Below are 26,642 nucleotides of genomic sequence, written 5' to 3'. Positions count from 1 at the left end.
AAATCCTGCACAATTTTCCCACTCACTTCCAGGACGGGGGCATCCAGGGGGTTCAATCTGGGTGTCCTTCCCTTCATAAACACTAAACCCGTGGGTGTACACTGAGGTAGTCTCACACAGCTTATAGAATGTAATTCCAGACCTGGCCCTTTTACTGGGCAGGTACTGACGGAATTTGATGTCCAAAAAAGAAAAAAAGGTGTAGCACCCACACTGCTGCCTAATGCGAACCTCTTATGGTGCGCCCTGTAATGCTGCTCCAGTACTCATACCCACTCATCCATGAAGGGGCACTTCACGGTGCATAAAAGAGTTAATGATCCAAAAAAAGAAGAAAAGAAAGTAAAAAACGGCTTGCACTCACCAGGCCCGACGAACAATACTTATCTTTATTAAGACATGTGCAGTAAATTCAGGGAGAACGTGCTGAATGTAGGATGACGGCTGTTTCGCGCACACCACACTTCCACTGATCCCGATGGCATGGGGGAAATGAGGTAACCTCTTATACAAATGTACACCCCTCCCACCTCATGACATCATACATAATCACTCCCCTTATACAAAATGTGAATACATAAAAACATAGTTTAAAAACAATACAGCTTAATCTAAAGAGAACAAAAGAAAAATAAACAAAAAGACAAAACACAAGAGGTAAGTCACTAGATATGTTATCAATTATGACGAATCAGGTCATAAAAAAACCAACATGTCAAGTCTCTCATTCAGGCCCATAGAGCTAACAGCATTTGTACACATTATCCATATTGCCTCACGTCTTAGGAGCAACCTATTTAGATTTCCACCTCGCAGTGGCAGAGACACCCTTTCCAATCCCACAAATGAAAGCGATTTAATATCACCATGGTGTGCCTGCCTAACATGATTGATGAGGCGGGGAACCCCCTTTCCCGTGCGGAACGAGTTGAAATGTTCTCACAAATATGGGGCGGTAAGTCTTGCCGATATAATAAAAGTCACAAGGGCATAATATGGCGTACACTACGTGTATGGTTTTACAAGAGATTAACTCACGTACCACATGATCTATTGGACCAATTTTTAAGGCTTTTGCTGTAAGGTGAGGAGAGTAAAAATTGCACTGTCCGCATCTAAAGTTGCCTACGGGGGCACCTTCTGTCAACCAATTTGTTTGTTTGGATTGCACCCGATTATGCACCAGTAAATCCCTTATAGTTTTTCCCCGACGGCTAGCAAACAAAGGGCCATTCTTAGCTCTCTGCAATAGGTCATTGTCTCTGCTCAAAATATCCCAATTTTTCCTAATAACGGATCTAATATAATGATCCATGGGACCAAATTTAAAGGAAAAAACAAAGCGTTTTTGTCCTCCGTGTCCCTATCCTGCTCCGTCATTGTATTGGAGGGGAGATTTATTTCATTAGAATCTATTTTTTCAAGAGCCGTATCCAAGACAGCGGATGGGTAACCTCGATTTTGGAACCGTTTATATAACTCTGTTGATTGTTCCCTGAAACCCGCCAGTGTACTGTTTGCCCTTTTAACCCTGAGAAATTGGCTATAAGGTAAAGAATGTTTGATATATTGTGGATGTGCACTGTTGTAATGAAGCAGCGAATTCGTGGAGGTCGGTTTGCGAAAAACCCTTGTCTGGACAACTTTAACGTCCAAGAAATCTAAAGTCGCACCTCCGAAATGGGATGTAACCTCATATTCATGGTGTTCACACATCCCAGATACTCAACAAACTGAGAAAAAACCTCATTGTCACCATCACAAATAATCAATATGTCATCGACATACCTAATGTAAAGCTGGATATACTTAAGAAATGGGTTTTGGATGGAATAGATAAACTTTTGCTCAAAGACAGCTAAGAAGAGGTTAGCCAGGGTACAAGAGACCGATGTACCCATGGCAGTACCCTCCTCCTGTATATACCACAGGTCATCAAATTGGAAGGCACTATGGCCAAGCACAAAAGACAAAGCCTGTTGGCCCTATGGGCCTGAATGAGAGACTTGACATGTCGTTTTTTTATTACCTGATTCGTCATAATTGATGTCATATCTAGTGACCTTCCTCTTGTGTTTTGTCTTTTTGTTTTTTTTTCTTTTGTTCTCTTAACAAAAAGATTAAGCTGTATCGTTTTTAAGCTATGTTTTTAATGATATGTATTCACATTTTGTATAAGAGGAGTGATTATGTATGGTGTCATGAGGTGGGAGGGGTGTACATTTGTATAAGTGGTTACCTCATTTCCCCCATGCCATCGGGATCAGTGGAAGCGCGGTGTGCGCGAAACAGCTGTCATCCTACATTCAGCACATTCTCCCTGAATTTAGTGCACATATCTTAATAAAGATAAGTATTGTTCGTCGGGCCTGGTGAGTGCAAGCCGTTTTTTTCTTCTTTTTTTGGATCACTGACGGAATTTGAGCCTCCCCTTGAAATTATTTAGGGACTCGTCCATGCAGATGTCACTTTAGGTCACATACATTTCTGTTGAAGTGTTCGATGACCGGCCCAACTTTGGACAGACAGTCAAAGTTGGGGTAATTTCGGGGATTATCATTGTAATGCAGGAATTTGTGGGTGGCCTCAAAAACGTTTCTGGGCCAAGACCATTCAGAACACTGGAGTGTTGTATAAAACATCAACACTCCAATATTGTCAACGTTCTGGCTTCTTCAGGATCTGTCAGTGAGAGGCAGGGGAAGAGTATGCCTCCTCCACTGAATAGTGTTTTTGTGACGAGCGGGACAACATTTTCTTATGCATGGGATGTTTGTATCACTACTTTATTCAGGTGTGTGTGTGTGTGTGTGTGTGTGACTGCTTGGTGTAGACTTTTTTTTAAAACAAAAAGATAAAAGAAAAAAAGCAGCAACTGGGGAAAAAAAGTCAATGAAAAAAAGTGTAAAACAGCGGGCACAAGTGCTGATCAGTGTACTGTGTTAATATTCAATTCTCGGCAGCTGCTGGATGTGTGCCTGGTGGTGGTGCAAAGGAGGTGTGGAGGGGGGTAAAAAGAGGGGGAAGGGTGGAAGAGGAGAGATTAGGCAGGGATCAAAAATCTTACAGGTGTCTTCTTTCTTCCTCCTCTCTTCCTTCTTCTGTGAGGGGAGAGGTAGGGGGATTGGGGTGGAGGAGAGATCAGACAGGGATCTTCTTACAGATGTCTTCTCTTTTCTTCTCTGTTCTTTCTTCTCTGTTCTTTCTTCTTTGGCAGAAGTGAGCGATTGTGGTGTCACAGGCTTCTTTGGCACCACAAAGCCCAGCACAGTGCAGATCCAATTGCATGATCGCCCTGTAAAAATCCTCAGCTACTGTGAGGACGTGCAGGGCAGTCAAATACAGATCACAGAGTGGTCACACTGCGTCTTTGTCCTGTGATTGGTGCAATCGATGTCGTCGATTGCACCAATCAGAGCTGGCTGAGGTGATGCTGGCGTTGCCAGGCACCAGCCTAGGATCAGAGCTCTTACAGTTCTGATCCTAGGCAGGTCACTGGTGGTCACACGCGGCTGTGCCCTGTGATTGGTTTGATCAATGTAATCGTCAATCACACAGAGCGGGTCCAGGCACCATCCTATGATCGATGCTCTTAGAGCACCAATCATAGGCTGGGACATCAGTTTTTCAGGCAATCTGACTCAACACGTGCACGTGACCTTAGGTTATCAACTGTATGACCAGCTTAGGGCTAAGGGTATGTTCACACAATATCCTTTTAGACAGCCAAAAACATTTGTTTTTTTATTAAAAAAAAAATTGTTATTTCCTGAGCACTTTTTCAATGTTTTTGAGCATCAGAGGGTTTTTTTAAGATAAAACGCTCAAAATATGTAGGGGTATCTTCCGGGTGTCAATTGAGCCATCCCATTGACTATTTTTGGAAAATGTAAAGCATCTTCAGAGGGAAAATGCCCCAAGAATTGTCAGCTCATTTCTTGTAACCACTTGGTGTCTTTCCAAACCTCTAGCGTTTAAAAGTTGCTCAAAAGCCTGAAAATATGAACAGCAAGTCATTTTTACATATACATGAATGTGTTAATTCTTTTAAGTGTATATCGGCTCTTTTTCAGGTGGGTTTCAGTGTGGACCCACTCCAAATTCACCTGAAAACAATAGTGTGAACATACCCTAACTGTTCTATCTTTCTAGACTATGGTTTTGTAAGATGGATGAACAAAGATAAGATATAAGGATTATGTGTATTACTTACCAACAATACTTCCAGGAATAAATACAATCATAGTCATTATAATGGATCCTACCCAGTAAAGGCCAATTATTCTGTAGTTCTGACTGTTGGACATAAGAAGGTTGTAAGAGACGCATTGTTCATTTCAAAAACATATATTGTAAAATTCATGTATTCTGCTACCAATGTTGCTTTATAATAAAATGGATATTTAGAAGATATTCTTGATCAGCTTTTTATGGGGTGCAAGATGATGCATCATTGTGCCACGGAAGACTCCAAAGGTTGACACTATGATATTGTATTTACAGCAATTCGTAAATTCTACAAAACATTTCACTCCAAGTGTGCTATCCAAGGGGTGACGTTTCACCTTGCAGAGTGTCAAGCCTGGCATGCCAAGTTGAGAAGACTTTTAGCCTTGTAGTGCTCCTCTGGGAAATTAAATATGCAATTTGCCTCTTCAGAGAGGAAGAAGACCCCCATGATGTTCTAAGAAATGCTTTGATAGAGGATGAACATCAAATTTCTTCTTGATGTTACGGAGATGTTCATTAATCCTTATATTCATGGGGCATTTTGTGCATCCAACATACACACGTGGTCAAAATTGTTGGTACCCCTCATTTAATGACAGAAAAACCCACAATGGTCACAGACATAACTTGAATCTGACAAAAGTAATAAATAAAAAATATAAAAATGAACAAATGAAAGTCAGACATTGCTTTTCAGCCATGCTTCCACAGAATTAAAAAAAAAAAAAATAAAACTCATGAAATAGACCTGGACAGAAATGATGGTACCCTTAACTTAATATTTTGTTGCACAACCTTTTGAGGCAATCACTGCAATCAAACGATTCCTGTAACTGTTAATGAGACTTCTGCACCTCTCAACAGGTATTTTGCCCCATTTCTCAAAAGCAAACTGCTCCAGTTGTGTTTGAAGGTTGCCTTTTCCAGACGGCATGTTCAGCTCTTTCCAAAGATGCGCAATAGGATTTAAGTCAGGGCTCATAGAAGGCCACTTCAAAATAGTCCAATGTTTTCCTCTTAGCCATTCTTGGGTGTTTTTAGCTGTGTGTTTTGGGTCATTATCCTGTTGCAAGACCCATGACCTGCGACTGAGACCAAACTTTCTGACACTGGGCAGCACATTTCTCTCTAGAATCCCTTGATAGTCTTGAGATTTCAATGCACCCTGCACAGATTCTAGACACCCTGTGCCAGATGCAGCAAAGCAGCCCCAGAACATAACAGCCTCCTCCATGTTTCACAGTAGGGACAGTGTTCTTTTCTTGATATGCTTCATTTTAAGTCTGTGAACATAGAGCTAATGTGCTTTGCTAAAAAGTTCCATTTTTGTCTCATCTTTCTATAGGACATCCTTCCAGAAGCTTTGTTGCTTGTCAATATGTAGTTTGGTAATTTCCAGTCTGGCTTTTTTATGATTTTTTTTCAACAATGGTGTCCTCCTTGGTCATCTCCCATGAAGTACACTTTGGCTCATATATTGACATTGGCTTCTAGGGACATTGGTTAGCCAAGGTAGGAAGATACTGCCCCTGCAGCAAATTATATATTGGACACACAAAACGTCCCATGAATTTAAGGATTATTGAACATCCCGGTCACATCAATAAGAAATTTGATGGTCATGCTCTATCAAAGCATTTCTTATAACATTATGGGGGCTCTGCACAGGTTACAGTAGTAATGGATATACAAATCATACATAAATATTGGCGAAGGGGCGACTATATTAAGCAGATGTTATGGGCTGAGAACCGTTGAATTTTCCAATTGGATTGGCATAAACCAAGAGGGTTGAATAGCGAGGTGGAATTATTCGCATTTCATTAATTAACACCTGAGAGGCATTAACTTAAGTATTTAAAGCAGCCATGCTATAAATAGGACCATCCCTGATGAAGGAAACCGTTTGTTTTCCAAAATGCGCTGGTCCTTTTAGCACCTCTTAGGGTATGTTCACACGTTCCTGATTTCCATCCTTTTTTTCAGGACTAAAAACCGCAGCTCTTTGCAGAAAACGCAGGTCCTTTTTTTGGTGCTTTTTTGGTGCGTTTTTTGATGCGTTTTTGATGCGTTTTTTATGCAGTTTTCTATGCAGAGTCTGTGTGTTTTCTAGGAAGTTTTTTAGGGTTAAAATGGCTGAAAATACCCTAACCCTACCCCTACCCCTAACCCTACCCCTAACTCTACCCCTAACCCTACCCCTAACCCTAACCCTAACCCTATTCTAACCTTAGTGGAAAAAAAAAAATTCTTAATTTTTTATTGTCCCTACTTATGGGGGTGACAAAGGGGGGGGGTGTCATTTACTATTTTTTTTATTTTGATCACTGAGATAGGTTATATCTCAGTGATCAAAATGCACTTTGGAACGAATCTGCCGGCCGGCAGATTCGGCGGGCGCACTGCGCATGCGCCCGCCATTTTGCAAGATGGCGGCGCCCAGGGAGAAGACGGCCGAACGGACACCGGGAGTCCCGGTAAGTATAAGGGGGGGAGATTAGGGCACGGGGGGGGCATCGGAGCACGGGGGGGCATCGGAGCATGGGGGGGCATCGGAGCATGGGGGGGTGGGATCGGGGCAGCCACACTCCGCCCACGCACTTCCGCCCGCTTCCCCGCACTTCCTGCTGCAGCGGTTCGGCACCACAAACCGCAATAAAACCCGCAGATATATTTTTGATCTGCGGGTTTTACTGCGGGTTTGACCTCACAATGGAGGTCTATGGGTGCAGAACCGCTGCGGCTCCGAAAAAAGAAGTGACATGGTACTTCTTTTTTCCCGCAGCTATTCAGCGCGGCTTTTTTTCTGAATTTCAGGATCGTGTGCACAGTGGTTCCTGTTTTCCATAGGGTACATTGTACTGTACCCTGCATGGAAAACAGCTGCGGAACCGCAGCGGCAAAAACGCTGCGGTTCTGCAGAAAAAAACGCACTGTGTGAACATGGCCTTACTGGTCTACGTCACAGGGTTCCTGCTCCTACAGAAACACCGTCGTCATGTATGTCCAATCTGCAGTGCTCATACACCAGCGTGGTACCGGAGGAGCCGCATGGAGCGTCTGTCACCAACTGGGACAGCACCACAGACAGCGGTTTTCCAATAAAGGAAAACCACCTAGCCAGTTTCCTACTCCACACTGATGAGGGGCAAAAACCCCGAAACAGCTGTCTGTGGATGGATACCATGCTTGGCATAGGTGGTTTTCCTTTATTGGATGCTGCCCTTCCCTTGGTTGTTCCTTCCCGGTGAAAGGCCTGGCTATTCACTGCCTGCGTTGAGAAACACGTGATGGTGTCTCCGCAGCTCCTCTACTTGCATTTGCATATTTGGGGGCAGTGTTCTGGATCACTGCGTTGAGAAACACGTGATGGTGTCTCCGCGGTGTTGGATGTTTTGATCTCCACGAGGTCAATCATCTGTGCCTTTATAGACTTTCTACTAGGCACTGCTCCTGATAGCCAGTTTCCTACTCCACACTGATGAGGGGCAAAAACCCCGAAACAGCTGTCTGTGGATGGATACCATGCTTGGCATAGGTGGTTTTCCTTTATTGGATGCTGCCCTTCCCTTGGTTGTTCCTTCCCGGTGAAAGGCCTGGCTATTCACTGCCTGCGTTGAGAAACACGTGATGGTGTCTCCGCAGCTCCTCTACTTGCATTTGCATATTTGGGGGCAGTGTTCTGGATCACTGCGTTGAGAAACACGTGATGGTGTCTCCGCGGTGTTGGATGTTTTGATCTCCACGAGGTCAATCATCCGTGCCTTTATAAACATAGTGTTTGACAAGTGTGACTAATTTTTCTAAATGGGATATACCATATTTTTTGGACTACAAGACGCACCTAGGTTTTGGAGGAGGAAATTAGAAAAAAAATTTGAAGCAAAAAATGTGGTCAATTCTGTACTTACCATCCCCCATCCTGGTATATATGGTCCCCTATCCTCACGTGTGCCACTATTAATGGGAATGAATATTCACTGCATTCCACGCCTATGGGAGTGGAGAGCATTGAATATTCATTCCCTTTAGTAGCAGGGACACATGACAGACAGGCAGCTGCAGGAAGCCTGCAGCTGACACTGTGCTCACTACTAAATACTTACTGACCTCCATGCACATAGTACTGGTGTGCAGAACAGTGAGTATTCTCGCAGCTGTCCTTGGTTTGTAAGCAGTGCATGATGTCCATGGCTTGTGCTGCGTACAAGCATAAAGCAGCTGCTGACACCGGAGCAAGATGCTGAGAGGGAGCGTGGGAAGGTAAGTGTAATTTTTTTGTTTTTTTAATGTTTTTCTGATGGGGCCCTGCATACCAGGATGGGAATGGGGGCCAATCACACCAGGATGGGGATGGGACCATCCATACCAGGACGGGGTCCAATCATACCAGGATGCTAATAAACAGAAATGAATATTCACGGCCCTCTACACCCATGGGTGTGGAATGCAGTGAATATTCATTTCTCTTTAGCAGTGGGCACAGGAGTAAGCCACAGCTGCCGGCTCTTGCCTCCTGTGACCCGCTGCTCCACCTCTGCTTCTCCACTTGTGCCACTCTCCCACCTCCTCACCACATCCAGAGCAGGTACATCTGGACTATGAGGCGCACCCCCCATTAAATTAAGAGTTTTACTGCTCCACAGCTATGGATTTTTTTTTCTTGGTAGCGCAACCTATGTAGCGTAATTTGCAAACATTATAGACAATGCAATAAACTACGTGATCTGAATCAAAATTAATAAAAATATTGATTTTATATTCTAACGCGCTGGGAAGAGGAAACATTTTTTTTTGTTTTCAGCAAATTTGCATACATTGCATCTAACACCAGAAGACTTGTAAAAACCATTTACCGTAAGCTAATTAGTGCCGGTTTTAGGTTGACATACCATGCTAGGAGATAACATATTACCAATAAAGCATCTTCTTTTGGCTACACGCTGACTACCTGTCAGAGAACATCAACTTGATTCACTACTGGCAGGTATTTAAGAATTATATTTTTAATATGTAATTGAATTGATCTTACCAGATTTATTTTTGTGCAGCATTTCATTTCTGGATTTCAATTGAGCATTATTAAATGCTTTAGGAATTTTAGAATGATTTTACCCTCTGGCATGTAATCTATCGCTGATGACTGCTCCTTCTGGCAGAATCATCCGAACATATACAGCTAGCTCTTGTAAATTCCCCCTTTGGAATCGCATTGATGGTGTGTTTGGTGTGACAACTTATAGAATGCAGAATTGTGTTACCAGCATAATTTTTTCTAAACATACATGTTACCGTACCCGATAATGGATTACCACTTAGTCTAAAAAGGAAATCTTATTGCTTGGAATACCACAAGTAAAGTGAAGATTGAAATCATTAGAGTTTAAATATGAAATAAAAATTGGGATGGCTGACAAATGCCCAGTCCAAACGAGAAGGAGATCGTCAACATAACAGCCATACCAGATTATATGTGGGGAAAAAAAAGGATTTTGAATATTGAAAATAAAAAATTCTTCCCTCCAAGCCATAAATAAAATATCTAAACATGGGGAAATTTTTGAAACCATTGGGGCTCTTTCAATTTGCAGAAAAAAATCAGAATCAAACATAAAATAATTGTGATGTAATAGATACCCAAAACTGTAAGAATAGTTTTAATTCAATGGAATAAGCACTATACATGTTAAAATTGATACTCTATGGCTAATATATCAAAAGAATAAGAAATGACTGAATAAAGATTGATCCCATTACATGTTAAGAAAGATTTTTCATTCTTCCTCTGAAATTTATCAAATACCTGTAATACAGATGATATATCCTTAAGCTATCCTAAAATTATCATAATCAACATTAATCAAGCCACTAACTTAAACCCTTGTTTAGAGATCCAATAACTGAGATTATAGGATGTAAGGGAGGAGGAAAAATTCCTTTGTGAGTTTTGTGTATCCCATGAAATACTGGGGAGATAGGGTAATAAGGCAACAGATATTTTTCGGATTTATTATTGATAACTCCTAATGATATGCTTTTGTCTAAATATGTTGTAATGAGAGGAGAACATTCTATTCTCTTATTGAAGTGGAAAAGCATTTTTTTTAATTGATGGGACTGCAGTCAGTAGCAACTATCTTGGAACCACACTCAGAGAAAAAATTATTCTTAATGGTTAATAGGTGAGCAAATGTATTAACATCTTTCATAGTTTGAAACAAATCGAAATTCTGACAAGGTATAAAATGTAGACACTTTGCCAGAACTTCTACTTGGGTGGTGGTTGGAATGGTAGGAGATAATATCAGCACACTCTGAAGGTTAATTTCTAGTGGTAATAGTTCCTCTTTGTGTTTCTCATTGGATAGCGCTTTCGAATGTCTTTCTCCGACTCTCCTGCCCCCCTCCCTATGTTGCATTTTTTTGGGAAGGCTGGAGCTTGAGATGTCTGATACAAAATTGCTAGAGTGATGTTCAGATGAGGACTGATTTTTAACCCCTTAATGACCGCCAATACGTCTTTTAACTGACCTTAGATATAAGAGAATAGTATCCCCATACAGATGACAATCCATCATCTGTCGGCTGTACACTATAGCTGACAACTTGCTGCACCAGCCACGATCAGTATTTGCACCTTCTAAATCTGTTTAACCCCTTAGATGCTGCTGTCAATAGTGACTACATCATTATAAATGGTTAACAGAGTGTGGGGGCTTCCTCTTTATCCCAATTGGTGCCCTCAGATCATGATTTTGCGGTCCTGATGTTTGCCATGGCAATTCATGACCAAATAGCGGCCTTAGAGTCTGACGGCTGTAGTAATCGGTTTAGAAGTTAGCAACATTTAGGTGGTAAAAATACACATTTTCATTTCTGTCATACCAATTTGCATTAATTCCTGTAAAGCACCTGAAGGGTTAATAAACTACCTGACAGCAGTTTTCAATATGTTTAGGGGTGCTGTTTTTAAAATGGTATCACGTTTGGGGGTTTCCCAATATATGGTACCCCTAAAGTCACTTCAAACATGGATAAGTCCCTAAAAAAATAAATTTTGTAAATTTCTTTGAAAAAATGAAAAATTGCTGCTACATTTTTAAACCTCCTAAAATGCTAACAAAATAAAATAACATTTTACAAATGGTCCTGATGTAAAGCAGACATGTGGGAAATGTTATTTATTAATGGTTTGCTCTTGTATGACTATCTGGATTAAAGGGATAATCATTCAAATTTAGAAAATTGCTAATTTTTTAACATTTTTCTCAAATTTTTGATTTTTTTTATAAATGAACACAAAAAATGTTGAACTAAATTTACCATTATCATAAAGTATAATGTGTCACGAAAAAACAATCTCAAAATCACTGGGATTTGTTGAAGCGTTGCAGAGTTATTACCACAAAAATTGACACTGGTCAGATTTCAAAAATTTGGCTCGGTCACTAAGGGGTTAAATTAAGAATTTGATTGTATTAACTGGCTGGTTGTGCCGTATCCATCTTCCATTACTCGTCTACTGGCTGGGCATCACCAGCAGGATAGGTACCCATCCATTATTGTGCGGTGTGATTTCTATCAAAAGCATGGTGAGTTCCCTGTTTTCCTTTGCTTCTAATTATTAGTTAATTTATGAAGGAACCAGAGTCTGATTGTGGTAATATAAAGGAGACGGCGTTGGAACTTTGGTTTTCCGACTCCATAGCGTTGGGTGGAATCCAGCCATTTCTCCAAACCAGTTATAGAAATCACAGCTGGTGTGTGAAACTCGTGTAAAGCAATGTTCTGGTCTCGTCCTGTTGGTTGCTAACTGGTTTTCACCTCCTCCGTAAAAAGTCTGTCACTTCCTTCATCCTATGACCGCTACTAAGAGTTAATGGTTGTTAAAAGCATTAATTTGACCCCTGTCTGTTTCCATCCAGAAGCTGAATATGCAAATTGTCTCTTCAGAGAGGAAGGGGACTAAAACTCTATAGCGCCACCTGCTGGAGGCAGCGATCCTATAAGATACTATTAACCCTTTAACGAGCCTTGCAATATGACTTAGCATAAAGCCAAACAGAATCTCAGTTTGCAGACATGGTGTTTCAGGTATTGCCCCTCATAAGTGCAATGTACGAGATCTGATTTGACTATCTTAAGTCATATTGCAAGGCTCGGTAAAGGATCAATAGTGACTTGTAGGATAGAAAGGCCGTACTGGGGGGCCCACGGCACTTAAGGGGAGGCCGCCATGACGGGGTTATGTGGGACCTGGGGAGCTGGAGCTGGGGTACAGAGGCAAGGGTTAACTGGAATTTGAGGGGTGGCTTAAGGGGCATATTTTGAATGAAGGGGGTGTAACTATGGGACTGTGGGGAGGGGGCACATAAAAAGGGGCACGCTCCTCACGCAGGCATCCATTTTAGGTGCCTGCGTGACAAGTGAGGAATCTCCCGCCCAACCTCCCTTTTTTGATTAGGGCAATGGGGGGGAAGTCCCCACGAGGTTTCGGGTTCTGTTTTAAGAGGCGTTTAAATGTATTTATTTTGTTCTGTGAATGCTGTTAGGTTATTGTCACGGCAGTTTGGCGGGGGTGGAGGTCCTCGAAGTCAGTGGAAATGGTAAATGGTGGTTCAATGGGGTGGATCTTGAGAGGTCCTGGACCCCATAAGAGAATTTAACAAGGCGCGGTACGGTTATCCCGCGTGAGGTGGATTTATGGGCCCCTGGCATGGGGGTGGGTTCGGTGGACCAGGATTGGTTGTTAGCTATCCCTGAACTGGTGCTTTACGGCTGGGGGTAAGACTCATCCTGGGCTGAACATTGTGGAATTTTGGGATGCTGAGTTTTATAACTTTGGGGCTTCAAGGACCGCCCCTCCTATTCTGGGTTGTTATAAAAGTTATGTTATCTTTCATTTAATAAAATGGCTGCTGTGGCCAATTAAATCCAACATATGTCTCAGTCTGTTTTGTGTATGATAGAAGTTTATTCTTTCGATGGTTATAGGGCCTGTTTAAGGGGATTGGGGGAATTTTTTCCAGGTCACGGAACTCACGTATACCCTATGTCATGCTGCTTCCAACAGGTGGTGCTATAGAGGTCTAGTCCTCTTCCTCTCTGAAGAGACAAGTTGCATATTTAATTACCCAGAAGAGCATTGCACGGCAACTAAGTCTCCTTACATTGGCATGTCATGGCTGGCATGTCACTCTACCCAAGGAGAAGTGCTAACCCTTAGACCTTGTACAGAAGCTGAAAATCTGCCCCCAGGTTGATTATGACAAAATAAAGACAAATGATTATTGTCAAAGTCACTTACTCCCATGCAATTGCTGCCACCATCAGTAGATACATCAAGTAGTGAGCAGTGCCATCCCAGTAACAGATCATATGAGCATGTGCTGTATTCAGATAGGGCTCAGTCTATGGGGAAAAAAAGTATACAAGGTAAATGGCTATTTATATTTAACACATATGCTCTAATAAGATGGAAAGTTACAGCCTCACATAATGCTTATGCCTCAGGTGCCAGCTCAGCAGTAAAATGTCTATGAAAATCATAGCTTTGAGCTTAGCTACCAGGATACCAGGCATAGAAGTAGCCACGGGGCCAAACAACTAAGTTGGCTTATAAGTTATTTCCACATAGACAGAATGTGTAGCTAGTGATTGTCATGGAAGGGAGTGTAGAAAACTGAATGAGATCCTGTTATAAGTTCCAAAAAGGAGACTCATGCATATATACTGTGCCATCATGTGTATATTATTCCTACAAGTGATATCATTATGCTGTGAACTATTAGGTATATAGTGACTTTTTATGCTATGAGATCACTATACATAATATAGTTGTGCTATAACTTCAAAGTGCACATTATCTTAATATTATGACATTAGTATGTGCATTATTCATGTTATGTGACATCACTGGGTGCATTATGTATCTATAGTGACATCACTGTGTGCAATGCGATATACTTGTGTATTAAAGAACTCCTCCTCCTCTCCCATCAAAGTTTTTATCCTCAGTGTATTGCAATTATCATATTATATAGCACTGTGTACTTACAATTGCTCATTTTGCCTTTCTACCCAGCTAATTCTTCTCTTTTCTCTGCTCTATGTAGAAACAGGAAGTCTCTCTTCCCTGCATTTATGATTCCCCTCATGAACTCCTGACCCAGCTACACCGCTCCTCTCCACTGCCAGGAACTTTTGCAGTGACTCATGACTCACACAAGAAAAATTGACCTCCTCTTTCTACACAGAGCATAGACGGATTCAGCTGGTCAGTTATTAATCATGTGATGTCACAGACCTAATGGAAAAGAAAAAAATGAACTGGGAAGAAAGGAAGAATGAGCAATTGTAAGTACACAGTGCTATATAATATGATGACTTCAATATATTATGAGGATAAAAATTTTGATGGGAGGAGGAGTGCTTCTTGAAGGAGACCCAAATTATTTTAAGGCTTTCATGTTCTAACATATAACTCAAAGTATTCATTGAGGAGTGCGACACTAATGTTTTTCTACTGTTACATTCCTGATCATATTATGTTAATTTATTTCCTTAACTGCTATAACATAATAATAAATCCATCAGAGCAGATTAAAAACACATGATTTGCCTATTTAATTAATCCAGTATCCTGTCACCGCATTTACCAACTTTAGAGCAGCATAAAATAGGGGCAGAGACCCAAATTCTAAAGCTTGGTTATTTACTGGTCTATTTGCTGTTTTGATAAAATCATTGTTTTATCTGCTGCAACTCTGCTAGTCCTCTCACTGAAGAGTTTTACCTATGTCTGCCTGTGCCACTAACTATGCATAGACAGAAAGCAGCTAATCACTGGTGGAGAGGGAGTCGATTAGATTGACAAAGTTCGGGACATGTACAATGATGGGGGATATATACCAGGATGCGGGCGCATATAAAATCATGGGGGACATATACCAGGTTGGAGGCACATATACCAGGATAAGGGCATATACAGCTCTGGCAAAAATTAAGAGACCACTGCAAAATGTTCAGTTTGTCTGATTTTTCTCTTTATAGGTATATTTTTTAGTAAAATGTAAATTGTTCTTTTATTCTATAAACTTCTGACATGTCTCCGAATTTCCAAGCAATACAGTTTGTATTTTTTTTTCTGACAAAGAAAAATGGTCAAAATAAAAACAAACAAACACTGCTTTCAGACCTCAAATAATGCAAAGAAAACAAGTTCATAATCATTTAGAAAAACCAATACTGTTTTAACTCAGGAAGAGCTCAGAAATCAATATTTTGTGGAATAACCATGATTTTTAATCACAGCTTTCATGCGTCTTGGCATGCTTTCCACCAGTCTTTCACACTGCTTCTGGTGCAAAAATGTAAGCAGTTCTTCTTTGTTTGATGGCTTGTGACTATCCATCATCCTCTTGATTGCATTCCAGAGGTTTTCAATGGGGTTCAGGTCTGGAGATTGGGCTGCCCATGACAGGGTTTTGATGTGGTGGTCTCTTAATTTTTGCCAGAGCTATATAACAGGATGAAGGGCATATACAAGGATGGGGGAACATATATCAGGATTGGGGACATATGCCAGGATGGGGGCATATACAAGGATGAGAGTATATACAAGATTTGGGAATATATACCAGGATGAAGGGACTATAACCTGATGGGGAAGCAGATACAAGGATGGGGTATAGACATGGATTGGGGAAGCATACAGTGGGTATGGAAAGTATTTGTACCTCTTTAAATTTGTCACTCTTTGTTTCATTGCAAATATTTGCTAAATTCAAAGTTCATTTTTTTCTCATTAATGTACGCTCTGCATCCCATCTTGACTGAAAAAAAAAACAAATGTAGTAATTTTTGCAAATTTATTAAAAAAGAAAAACTGAAATATCACATGGACATAAGTATTCAGACCCTTTGCTCAGTTTTTCACACCTGGATTTGGGGATCCTCTGCCATTCTTCCTTGCAGATCCTCTGCAGCTCCTTCAGGTTGGATGGGGAACGTTGGTGGACAGCCATTTTCAGGTCTCTCCAGAGATGCTCAATTGGGTTTAGGTCAGGGATCAGGCTGGGCCAGTCAAGAATGGTCACAGAGTTGTTCTGAAGCCACTCCTTTGTTATTTAGCTGTGTGCTTTGGGTCATTGTCTTGTTGGAAGGTGAACCTTCCGCCAAGTTTGAGGTCCAGAGCACTCTGCAAGGGGTTTTCATCCAGGATATCTTTGTACTTGGCCACTTTTATGTTTCCTTCAATGACAACCAGTTGTCCTGTCCCTGCAGCTGAAAAACACCCCCATAGCATGATGCTGCTACCACCATGTTTCACTGTTGGGATTTTATTGGGCAGGTGATGAGCAGTGCCTGGTTTTCTCCACACATACTGCTTAGAATTATCACCAAAAAGGTCTATTTTCGCCTCATCAGACCAGAGAATCTTATTTCTCATAGTCTGGGAGTTGTTCATGTGTTTTTTTGCAAACTCTATGCAGCTTTCATATGTCTTGCACTGAGGAGAGGCTTCCGTTGAGCCACTCTGCCATAAGACGGCCCCGGAAGAAGCTGGTTGCAAAACGCGCGTTGGGGTGAGGTGGGACGCTGAACTTTCTGCAGGTAGCTATCAGTACTGTCTCTGGTTATATATACATTTATAATATTGATGCACTTTATGTATGCTTAGGCAGCTGGAGTTATACCAGACAGTACATGAGGATATATGTATTACTTTGCGGTGGTTTTTACTAGTATTGTTATTTTCATAATGTACAGCTTACTATTCAGCCTCTCACCTTATGTTAGGGTGTTTGTGCACTAATGCACTAATATATATTTGTCTTTAATAAAGCTTTGTTGATCTTATCTACCTCTGGATCTCTTCGTTTCTGCTATTTTGTATAGGTTAGACCGAATAGGGTGATCACAATGTTTCACTGTTGGGATTGTATTGGGCAGGTAATGAGCAGTGGCTGGTTTTCTCCACACATACTGCTTAGAATTATCACCAAAAAGGTCTATCTTCGCCTCATCAGACCAGAGAATCTTATTTCTCATAGTCTGGGAGTTGTTCATGTGTCTTTTAGCAAACTCTATGCGGCTTTCATATGTTTTGCACTGAGGAGAGGCTTCCGTTGAGCCACTCTGCCATAAAGGCCCAACTGGTGGAGGGCTTCAGTGATAGTTGATTTTGTGGAAATTTCTCCCATCTCCCTACTGCATCTCTGGAGCTCAGCCACAGTGATCTTGGGGTTCTTCTTTAACTCTCTCACCAAGGCTCTTCTCCCGTGATTGCTCAGATTGGCTGGACGGTCAGGTCTAGGAACACTTCTGGTGGTCCCAAACTTCTTCCATTTAAGGATTATGGAGGCCACTGTGCTCTTAGGAACCTTGAGTACTGTAGAAATTCTGCTGTAACCTTGTCTAGATCTGTGCCTTGCCACAATTCTGTCTCTGAGCTCCTTGACCAGTTCCTTTGACCTCATGATTCTCATTTGGTCTGACATGCACTGTGAACTGTGAGGTCTTATAGACAGGTGTGTGCCTTTCCAAATCAAGTCCTATCAGTTTAATTAAACACAGCTGGACTCTAATGAAGAAGTGGAACCATCTCAAGGAGGATCACAAGGAAATGGACAGCATGTGACTTAAATATGAGTGTCTGAGCAAAGGGTCTTAATGCTTATGACCATGTGATATTTCAGTTTTTCTTTTTTATGAAATTTACAAACATTTCTACACTTCTGTTTTTTTCAGTCAAGATGGGGTGCAGAGTGTACATTAATATGAAAAAAATGAACTTTTTTGAATTTAGCAAATTGTTGCAATGAAACAAAGAGTGAAACATTTAAAGGCGCATGAATACTTTCCGTACTCACTGTATGCAAGGATGGGGGAGCAAATACAAGGATGGGGGAATATATACATGGATATTGGACATATACAGGAATTGGGGGAACACATACATGGATGGGGGTCAAGTACATAGATTGGGAGATTATATACTAGGATTGGGGCATACACAGGGATGAGAGGCATATACAAGTATTGAGGGAGCATATATCAGGATGGGGGGGTGCGACAGCATAGACCAGGATGGGGGTGCATATACCAGGATGGGTGGGGGAGAGCATATACCAGGATGAGTGGGGTAGCATATACCAGGATGTGGGTTAATATACCAGGATGAGGGTGCATATACCAGGATGGGTGGGGGAGAGCATATACCACAATGTGGGTGCATATTCTAGGATGCGGGTTAATATAACAGTATGAGGGTGCATATACCAGGATGAAAGTGTACATACCAGGATGAGGGGCATATAATAGAGAACGTATACCAGGAAAGGAAGCATATTCCTTTATATCTGCAGTTTGGCACCCCTGCTTCTGTCTGTGGCTGCTCTCATTGCCTTCTTCTGCTACCCCTGCCTGCTCTCTGCTGCCCCCGCCTGCTCTCTGCATGAGTTTTTTTTTTTCTAAAATACAACTTCAGTATTGAGGTTAAATTGCCATGTTGGCACTTTGTGATAAGTGAGTTTTGGGTTGCAGTTTGGGCACTCTAAAAGGTTCACCATCACTGGTCTATACTATAGAACAGATACTCTGGTCATTAGCAGTCGTTGAAAAGAATGGAAATCCCTGCACAGCTATAAGCCACGTGCTCTAAATATGGAAAAGCTTCTTCATGCATCCAATGCAAGCATAAAATGTAGTGCATACAGTATATTCATATACTTTTTGTGTAACACCCCAGGTAACCGGTTGTTACAGTGATGTTGCCTTCCTTTCGGGGAGGGTGGTATCACAGTTGGAAGCAAGGAGGATTCTCTTTACCAGGTAAGGCACTCACATTCAACACAATCTGAATTCAGGCCAGAAGGGGGAGCCCAGGACCCGGATTCAGGGGAGCCTCCCTTAGCTATAGGCTTCCTGGTCTGGAGGAGGAGTTGGGCAGTCTAGAGGAGAGAGTGAGAGGAGAAGGACGTCTGGAACAGACAGAGGGGCCGAGCAGCCATGTGGGAGCTGCGACCTCTGGAAAGAGTGAGAATTTGAAGGAGTTGAATAGTGGAGGTGCTTAGAGGAAAGGAGCACAGAGGAGGAAGAGGCTCAGGAGGGGAACAGCAGAAGGAAACCCTAAGAGCCAGAGCGCAGAAACCGTGGTACCGGGAGCCCGAAGTTGTGTTGTTCTCCAGGACACGCGGCAGAACTGGAGGGCATAGGACTGTATGTCAATTGCCCACATCAAGTCTGAGGTGAAGCAGTAACCTGAGGGTCCGGATCGTGATAGAGACCCTATAAACCGGCTCACACTGCCTATCGTACAGACATCTGTCTTAGGATAGGAGAGAGGGGACTTTGTAACCAAGCTTCAAGCGGCAGGGACATCGCCAACTAAAGTAGCACAAGTAGGAAAGGCTTACAGACATCACCTGGGAGAGGGACCCCCCTATTGCCTCCAAGCGCATACCATCACCCCAAAGGACCCCTTTAAGCAGCGTCGATCCCCACTGACCGAACACCACAGGTGGCGTCACGAACAATAAACTTTATTCATAAAACCCCTAAAAGACCTTTCCCCTATTAATTGGGTGCCCAGGTCCACGGACCGGGTCGCAGCCACCGTGACATCCCCTTAAGTGTGACCGGACCCAGTACCGAGTACCCCACGGCCCTGGCGGGCGTTCCATTTGCTTGCATCTTATTTATGACATTTTGATATTATATAGGTATTCCTTCTCAGGTGCTATTTAGAATATACCCACTTATACTTGATCTTATTTAGGGCCATATACATATAGTTTTTTTTTGGACCATTGCTGTATATTTTTGTGGGATCCATATTATTGTTTCCATTATGCATACGTGAGTCTTGGGATTATCTTGGTTTTAATTGGTTTTATATTAGTGCTTGTATTTTGGTCTCAATAAAATTTGTATATTTTTATATGGGTGTGCTTCTCGTTGTGTAATGCTCTTTTCTTTTGGTCGCACGGTAGTTTTTGCTCACTGATCTAGTATCCGTTTCATTATTAGCTGTGTGTCTTTTGTATGTTTCGTAGTTGCAGACTAAGCATTGCTGACCTTGGGGATTTACAGTAAATATGTAAATAGCTTCTTCAGAGAACTACTGATGAGTAGTAAAACTCACAAAACGTGTCTATATGGCTACGTTCAGACTAGCGTTGTGCGCCGCTGCGTCGGCGACGCAACGCACGACGCACGCAAAAACGCGGCAAAACGCACGCAAAAACGCTGCGTTTTGCGACGCGTGCGTCGTTTTTTGCCGAAAATCGGACGCAAGAAAAATGCAACTTGTTGCGTTTTCTTGGTCCAACGCTTGCGGCAAAAAAGACGCATGCGTCGCACAACGCAACAAACAAAAACGCATGCGTCCCCCATGTTAAACATAGGGGCGCATGACGCGTGCGTCGCCGCTGCGTCACCCGACGCACACTAGCACAACGCTAGTCTGAACGTAGCCTAACTGTAGCTTCTAGTTTGGCTTCCTATCCTGAGTCATGTGAAATGGCTCTTCAAATGGTCAATATTGACGGATTGCTACCTCCACTAGGTGGCACTAGAGTCCCTGACCAATTCCTCTTTGATGAGGCTGCTTGTGTGTCTCCCTACACCAACTTGGCGCTCTCCATAAGGAAAACATGTACCCCTTAGACACAATGTTCGCACGGAACACTTTGGTTTTTAACTCTGCTAAAAAAAGACAAAAGCTTTTCAATACAAAAAAATAGCACAAAAAATGCTTATGTTTTATACAAAGGTAATAAATAACAATTGTCTGTGGCACTCTTCAAATATGCATCTAATTCAAGAACATGATCTATGAACAAAGAAGTATGTTCCTATGTGGCGTGAATGCTGTGGATTACAGCTGCAGATTTGTGTGGTGCTGCAGAGTTGATATCCAGTGTGTCAATTTATTCAGCGGATATTAAAGCCGATGCATTTGCATAACAAAGCAGATCTAAGTATGGTACATATTTTCTGCTGTGGGAGGTCTGCGGTGGAAAAGTTGCAAGGGACTGGTCTGATGAAATACACCACTGGCAAATTTCCAATATGCCACTTAACCCCTACATTGCTGAAGCTGCTTATGTAGGTTTTTTGCTGTTACCTCTTTTAAATACAAAGTCATAAATCCATCTATAATTCCGTCTTGTTCAAGTCCAATGATAAGACCAACCACACTGGTGAAGGCGAATACTGCATATACTACAAGGAAAAACATGAAATGTTAAGAAAAAAAAAATATAATGCCAATTTATTTTTCATAAGCAGAGAAATTCCATTAGACCCACAACTGTTCGGTTGCATTTACTAATTGTTTTTTTTCTAGTTTTATGTAAATTAAGAATGACTGTTTAATGAAACGTTATTCAACTTTTTATTATAGTTCTATTTCAATTCCTCACATTTTTAAAGATCTTTTGTTTTGGTCAGGGAATGGGACTGTAAGATCAGACAAGAGCAGAACTTGTTTTTTTTTTTTTTTCTACAGGTGTGCTTATCATTGTGTAATGCTCTTTTCTTTTGGTTGTACGGTAGTTTTTGCTCACTGACCTAGTACCCGTTTCATTATTAGCTGTAAGATATACTGCAAACATACCTCTCAGCAATCCAATGGCAATCCTGTGACAATGGGGTCATAGGTGGGAGTTTACATCAAGTTGGTGGAAACTGCATACATTAAATAGCGGGGTGCATAGGTTCACAAATGTTTCTTTCACAAAACGGAGCATCTTCACACACAGTCCCTCTACCTCTGCAGGTTTACTTTTTACCTGCCTCGCGCCTCGCATTTCTTTGTCTTCACCACCACCAAGCACAGTACTACAGGTCCCGTTAGTGAGAATCCCATTCTCAACCCGCAGTTCCACATGCTCTTCCCGCCTAAAGGAACTAGTATGCCAATATGGCCATTACTTAGCTTCTCAACTTGCTGACGCCTTGGAACTATGACCTGAGGCACTCTCTTTGTCTCACGCTCTCTGTTCCATCCTGGCCTGTTACCTCTCAGAGTTATACATTCGGTACCATACTACTATTCATCCTGTCCTGGGGTCTGTCTCCGATGTATCACTTCTGTCTCTCTGTCACTTTTTGTTTTTCTGCTCAGGATCACGCTATCCCCTGCCTACGTCTCTACTCACGTCAGGAACACCCACATCATGCAGGTCTGCTTCTCATGCGCACTGAGCCCTAACTGATTTGCTGACAGGAAATTTTCTCTGTCCTTTCACTTTAGACCCTCCCACTTTGGGCTAGTCCCAAACATTAACTCTAACTCTCCCCATTGCCAGTCAATCTACAACCTATCACTAACAACACATCATGATACATATTACACATCAAAATACATTATGTTTATACATATGTCTTCAACGGGGAATGTGAGCAGAATGTCTATTTCCATAAAGTTACCAGATAAGAAAAGTGAGTGTTTACAGTGTTCTGTGACTGGAGATGGGAATGTTGCGAGGTCAAAATTTTACATACATCATGAACTGAATGCAATGATGTATGCAAAACAATAAATAATGAAAGTATCCTGTGTTAGGAGTCGAGTTTCCTCTGCTGCACAGGGGGAATCTCGATCCGTGTCTGCTGCGGTCTCCCATTCTGCATCGGCCGCAGTGGGGTCTGCTCAGCGGAGGCGTCGCTCCCAGCGTCTTGCTGGGACTGATTCTGTGCAGAGGGTTACTGCTGCCTTTTCTGGCTCTCCTGTTGTACCCTGCACTGATCTGCGGCGAGCAGGCTTCTCTGGGACTAAGTCCTTATTTTCACACTCTGAGTATGCCCAGGGCAAGATCTCCCGTTGGAGATCGAGGGTCACATGCTCAGGTACTGCAGCACATTCCATTGGTCCTCCAGGAAGGTCCTGAAAGGGCAAAACTTCGGTAGCAGCTTCCTGTGCTGCAACTATATAAACTGCGCATGACCGCACGGCCATGCGCTAGTATTGTCTTCTAAATATGTGTGTGTGTTGTGAGTGAAAGTCGCTCTTTAAATAACCCTCCCTATTGGATGACTGTTCGCGGAAGGTGTATGTTTGCTATCTAGCGCCCGACTTATCCAACAGCACGTAACACACATTACAGCTACCAGTTGCTGTGTCCGCCAGTACGGCGCCGTGCGCTTGCTCTGCGCTTTCCTGACCCAAGCCTGGGTGGTTAGTGGCGTCCGTCAGTGCGGCACCGCACGCACTCTTGTGCCTTTATATTATTATTTATGTTCCTCTGACACCCCAGTTGCGGTGTCGAGCGCATGGGGTCATCTGAACTCAAATCCTCAGTCTCGGGTTTGAGATTAGTGACTCCTTGCTTGCGCTCTATGTGCGGTACCGCGGTCCTGTGACGCAACAGGGTCGCTTCCTTCACACAGGGTGAAGCTAACCCATGTGTGTATTCTTATAGTACCGCCATATAGTCCGTCTTTACTAGCAGCAGGGTTTTTACCTGCACGGTGGACCTCGGACTGCGAACGCACCTAGTTCCATTTCATCTTGTACTTGGTGCGTTCCGTCAGTCCTTAACATCATGTAGACTCCCATACTGTCTGTGGAGAAAAAAATGTTGCTGACAAAAGCCCAATGGCACCATTGTCATTGAATGGAAAAGTAGAGTCAGAAAAAACAAAATAATCCATACACAGCAGATTGGGTAATGTACGACAAAGTCAATCACTGGAGTCGACTATTTTTTCAGGTGACATAATTGTCATAAAAATAACAAGTAACCATAAAGTGAAGTTACACTGATCAGCGTCCACATCTGCTGTGTTCTTTTAGGATGATTTTTCTGCATATCAAGCTGAATTTAAGACATAGCTTTTAATTGAAACATTTAGAATGAATGACAAATAGCTAATGTTAACCAAAACAGTACACAAAATATACGTATTATAGCACGAGTAGTCGAGCGCACCCAATGCCAACAAACAAAGAAAATGGTCAAGAATGGCTGTTCTAACACACGGGTATTCAACTGCATCCAAATGCCAAGCAACCTAAAATCAAAACAGCCAGAAAATGTAGGTTCTCAGTGGTTGTGTTCTCTATGTAGCTTCCCGTTATCACACCATGAAACTAAATTATAACTAAATAATCAAGTTGATACTAAACTACACAAATATTTACTAGCTGCCCGTCTCATACGATTATGTATGTTTTTCATACTGTCCAGAAGAAAAAACAGCAACAATCTCACCCAATTTTTTTGTTGAAGTCTTCTAGGTAACCCAGTGATCTTCTTTGTATTTCAAATCAGTGTCGGAGTGGCAGAACTAAGATGCCCTATTTTTACCTTCTTGAGCTATTGAACACAGAGATGTCAATAACATAATATCCATACAGACACGTAATGTAACTCCTATAACTCCTTCCCTGTAGGTTTCTAGAAGCATTTCCTCTATTTGGGTTCATCTGTGGAATACCTTAAAGGGGAACTAGGTAAATTCAAATAGAATACCGTAAGTAATTTCAAAAGTCGAAGTGCCGGCTAGAACTGAGTTGTCGGCTAAGGGATTAATAAACATTTGCCTCACTTTTTTACCACTCAAGCACCTAATAAATCATCATAATAAAAAATATCTAAAAATATTTAAAAGCTCTAATTATATACATACCATAGAATAATGGATCTTTGGGTGGTTTCTGAATCACAAGCAGACGAGAAAATAATGTTATCACCACCAACACCATTCCACTAGCAAGGGCAACAGGCCAAGAGCTGAAAAACAGAAAGTCATTTTTGCAAATTCCACATCAACACAAATAATAGTGCATGCCCTCATCATTTAACACCTAGACTACAACCACATGCTACTCTATGTTCTCCCATCTGCCACTCTGGTGCCTCTCCAGTCCTCTCTCAACTAAGCTGTCCAGCTAATTTACTGGTCCGTCCCCTCATTACTCTTCCACTGTTCTGATCCCTTCCCTGGCTACCATTGGCCAGTAAATTCAGTTCAAAACACTGACAATGACACACAAGGCTGTGCATACTCTGTTTCCTTTATAAATCTCTGACCATATTTCCTGATTCTTCCCTGCTCCTTATGTAAAAACATGGAAGTGTTGCCCACATTTTCCCTGAAAGATATATGTATTGTTATAATGCATTTGAATGTGTAATGTGTAGGGTGACACAAGTTAGTGTGACGCCCCAGGGTCCTGGTCGTCACAGTGGTGTTGCGATGAAGGATAATTCTCACCAGGTAACACAAACATGCAACATGTTCACACTCCAGGACACAATGGGGAGCGTTTGATCCTATTTTCTAGGTGACTCCCCTGCATATAGAGATATATTGTGGTTTGGAGGGAAAGTTAGTCAGATAGTGCCGGAGAGTAGACTGGAGCAGTCTGAGGCAGGAAGAACGTATGAGGAGTCGTGTAGCCACGAGAAAGTGCTGCAGCTCCTGGACAGAGATAATACCAAAAGCCGAACAGATTGTAGTGAGCGTGTGGGAGAGCGAAGCACAGGAGAAGGGACACCAGTGGAGCAGAGCAGTGAATTAGCTACCTCCCTGGTTGGCGCAGATTACCGGTAGTCGGAACACCGAAATTGTGAGGGACTCTAAGACTGACAGCAGAAACCGACAGGACAGCTGGATTACACATCACCTGTCCGCCCTAATACCCAGGAGGCACAGTGACACATAGGATAGAGATCCTGTAAAAAGGCTCGAGTCACCTGCCACACGGATTTATGTCCCACCTTTATGGAGGACAAAGAGAATTGTGAAGACCTTATCAGAAGCCATAGGCAGTAAGGGACTATAACACCACCACGCTTTGAGGAAGGCTTTTAACTCCACTTGGTAAAGGGGACTCTGGATTTGCTTCAAAGCTGGCTGATCCCTGCCTGTCCTGTGATCTGGTGCCCTGGACTCTGTCTGCCTGAAGTCTTCAGTAAACCAGGTAAAGAGACTTCAAACCTGTGTCCTCGTTCTTTACTGCACTATTCACCATCTTCCATCTACACACGGGAGCCCTGGGGATATACTTCACCTGTGGGAAGTTATACCACCTAGCTACCATAACATCACCCCAGAGGACCCCTTAAAGCAGCGTCTGTCCCTTCTGACTGAATACCACAAGTGGCGTCACGAACACGAACTTTAATCAATTTCCTCTTTTACATGGGTGCCCAGGGCCATGGACCGGTTCGCCACCGTGACATTCCCCTGTGAATACCGGACCCAGTACCGGGTACCCCACGGCCCTGGCGGGCGTTCCATTTTTAGTGATAGATTGTATTGTGCCCAGCAGTAGGAAGCTATTAGGAACAGTTAGGGTTAATAGTTGGGACTAGCCCAGAATGGTGAGGTTTAAGTCCTCTTTTTGTAGTTTTGCTATTTTGTGATAGGACTCGCAAGTGTGAGGACCCTTGACG

General features: G+C 42.4%; 1 protein-coding gene across 4 annotated transcripts in view; it reads right to left on the bottom strand.

Moving 5' to 3' along the window:
* The window catches only part of TM6SF1 (transmembrane 6 superfamily member 1), a 148,668-nt gene that overhangs the window by 71,294 nt on the left and 50,732 nt on the right, over nucleotides 1-26,642 (bottom strand). For all 4 annotated transcript variants that reach the window (XM_069766091.1, XM_069766092.1, XM_069766090.1 and 1 more), the window contains 4 exons: nucleotides 24,871-24,974; nucleotides 21,362-21,459; nucleotides 13,538-13,641; nucleotides 4,214-4,296 (listed from right to left, as the gene is read on the bottom strand). In XM_069766091.1, the coding sequence (XP_069622192.1) occupies nucleotides 4,214-4,296; nucleotides 13,538-13,641; nucleotides 21,362-21,459; nucleotides 24,871-24,946 (361 nt within the window). In that variant the 5' untranslated portion in view covers nucleotides 24,947-24,974. The remainder of the gene's footprint in view (nucleotides 1-4,213; nucleotides 4,297-13,537; nucleotides 13,642-21,361; nucleotides 21,460-24,870; nucleotides 24,975-26,642) is intronic.

The sequence above is a fragment of the Ranitomeya imitator genome, chromosome 4 (assembly GCF_032444005.1).
Source record: "Ranitomeya imitator isolate aRanImi1 chromosome 4, aRanImi1.pri, whole genome shotgun sequence".
NCBI classification, from domain to species: domain Eukaryota; kingdom Metazoa; phylum Chordata; class Amphibia; order Anura; family Dendrobatidae; genus Ranitomeya; species Ranitomeya imitator.
Note: the sequence above shows the minus strand (reverse complement) of the source record. Positions and strands in the feature narration are given on the sequence as shown.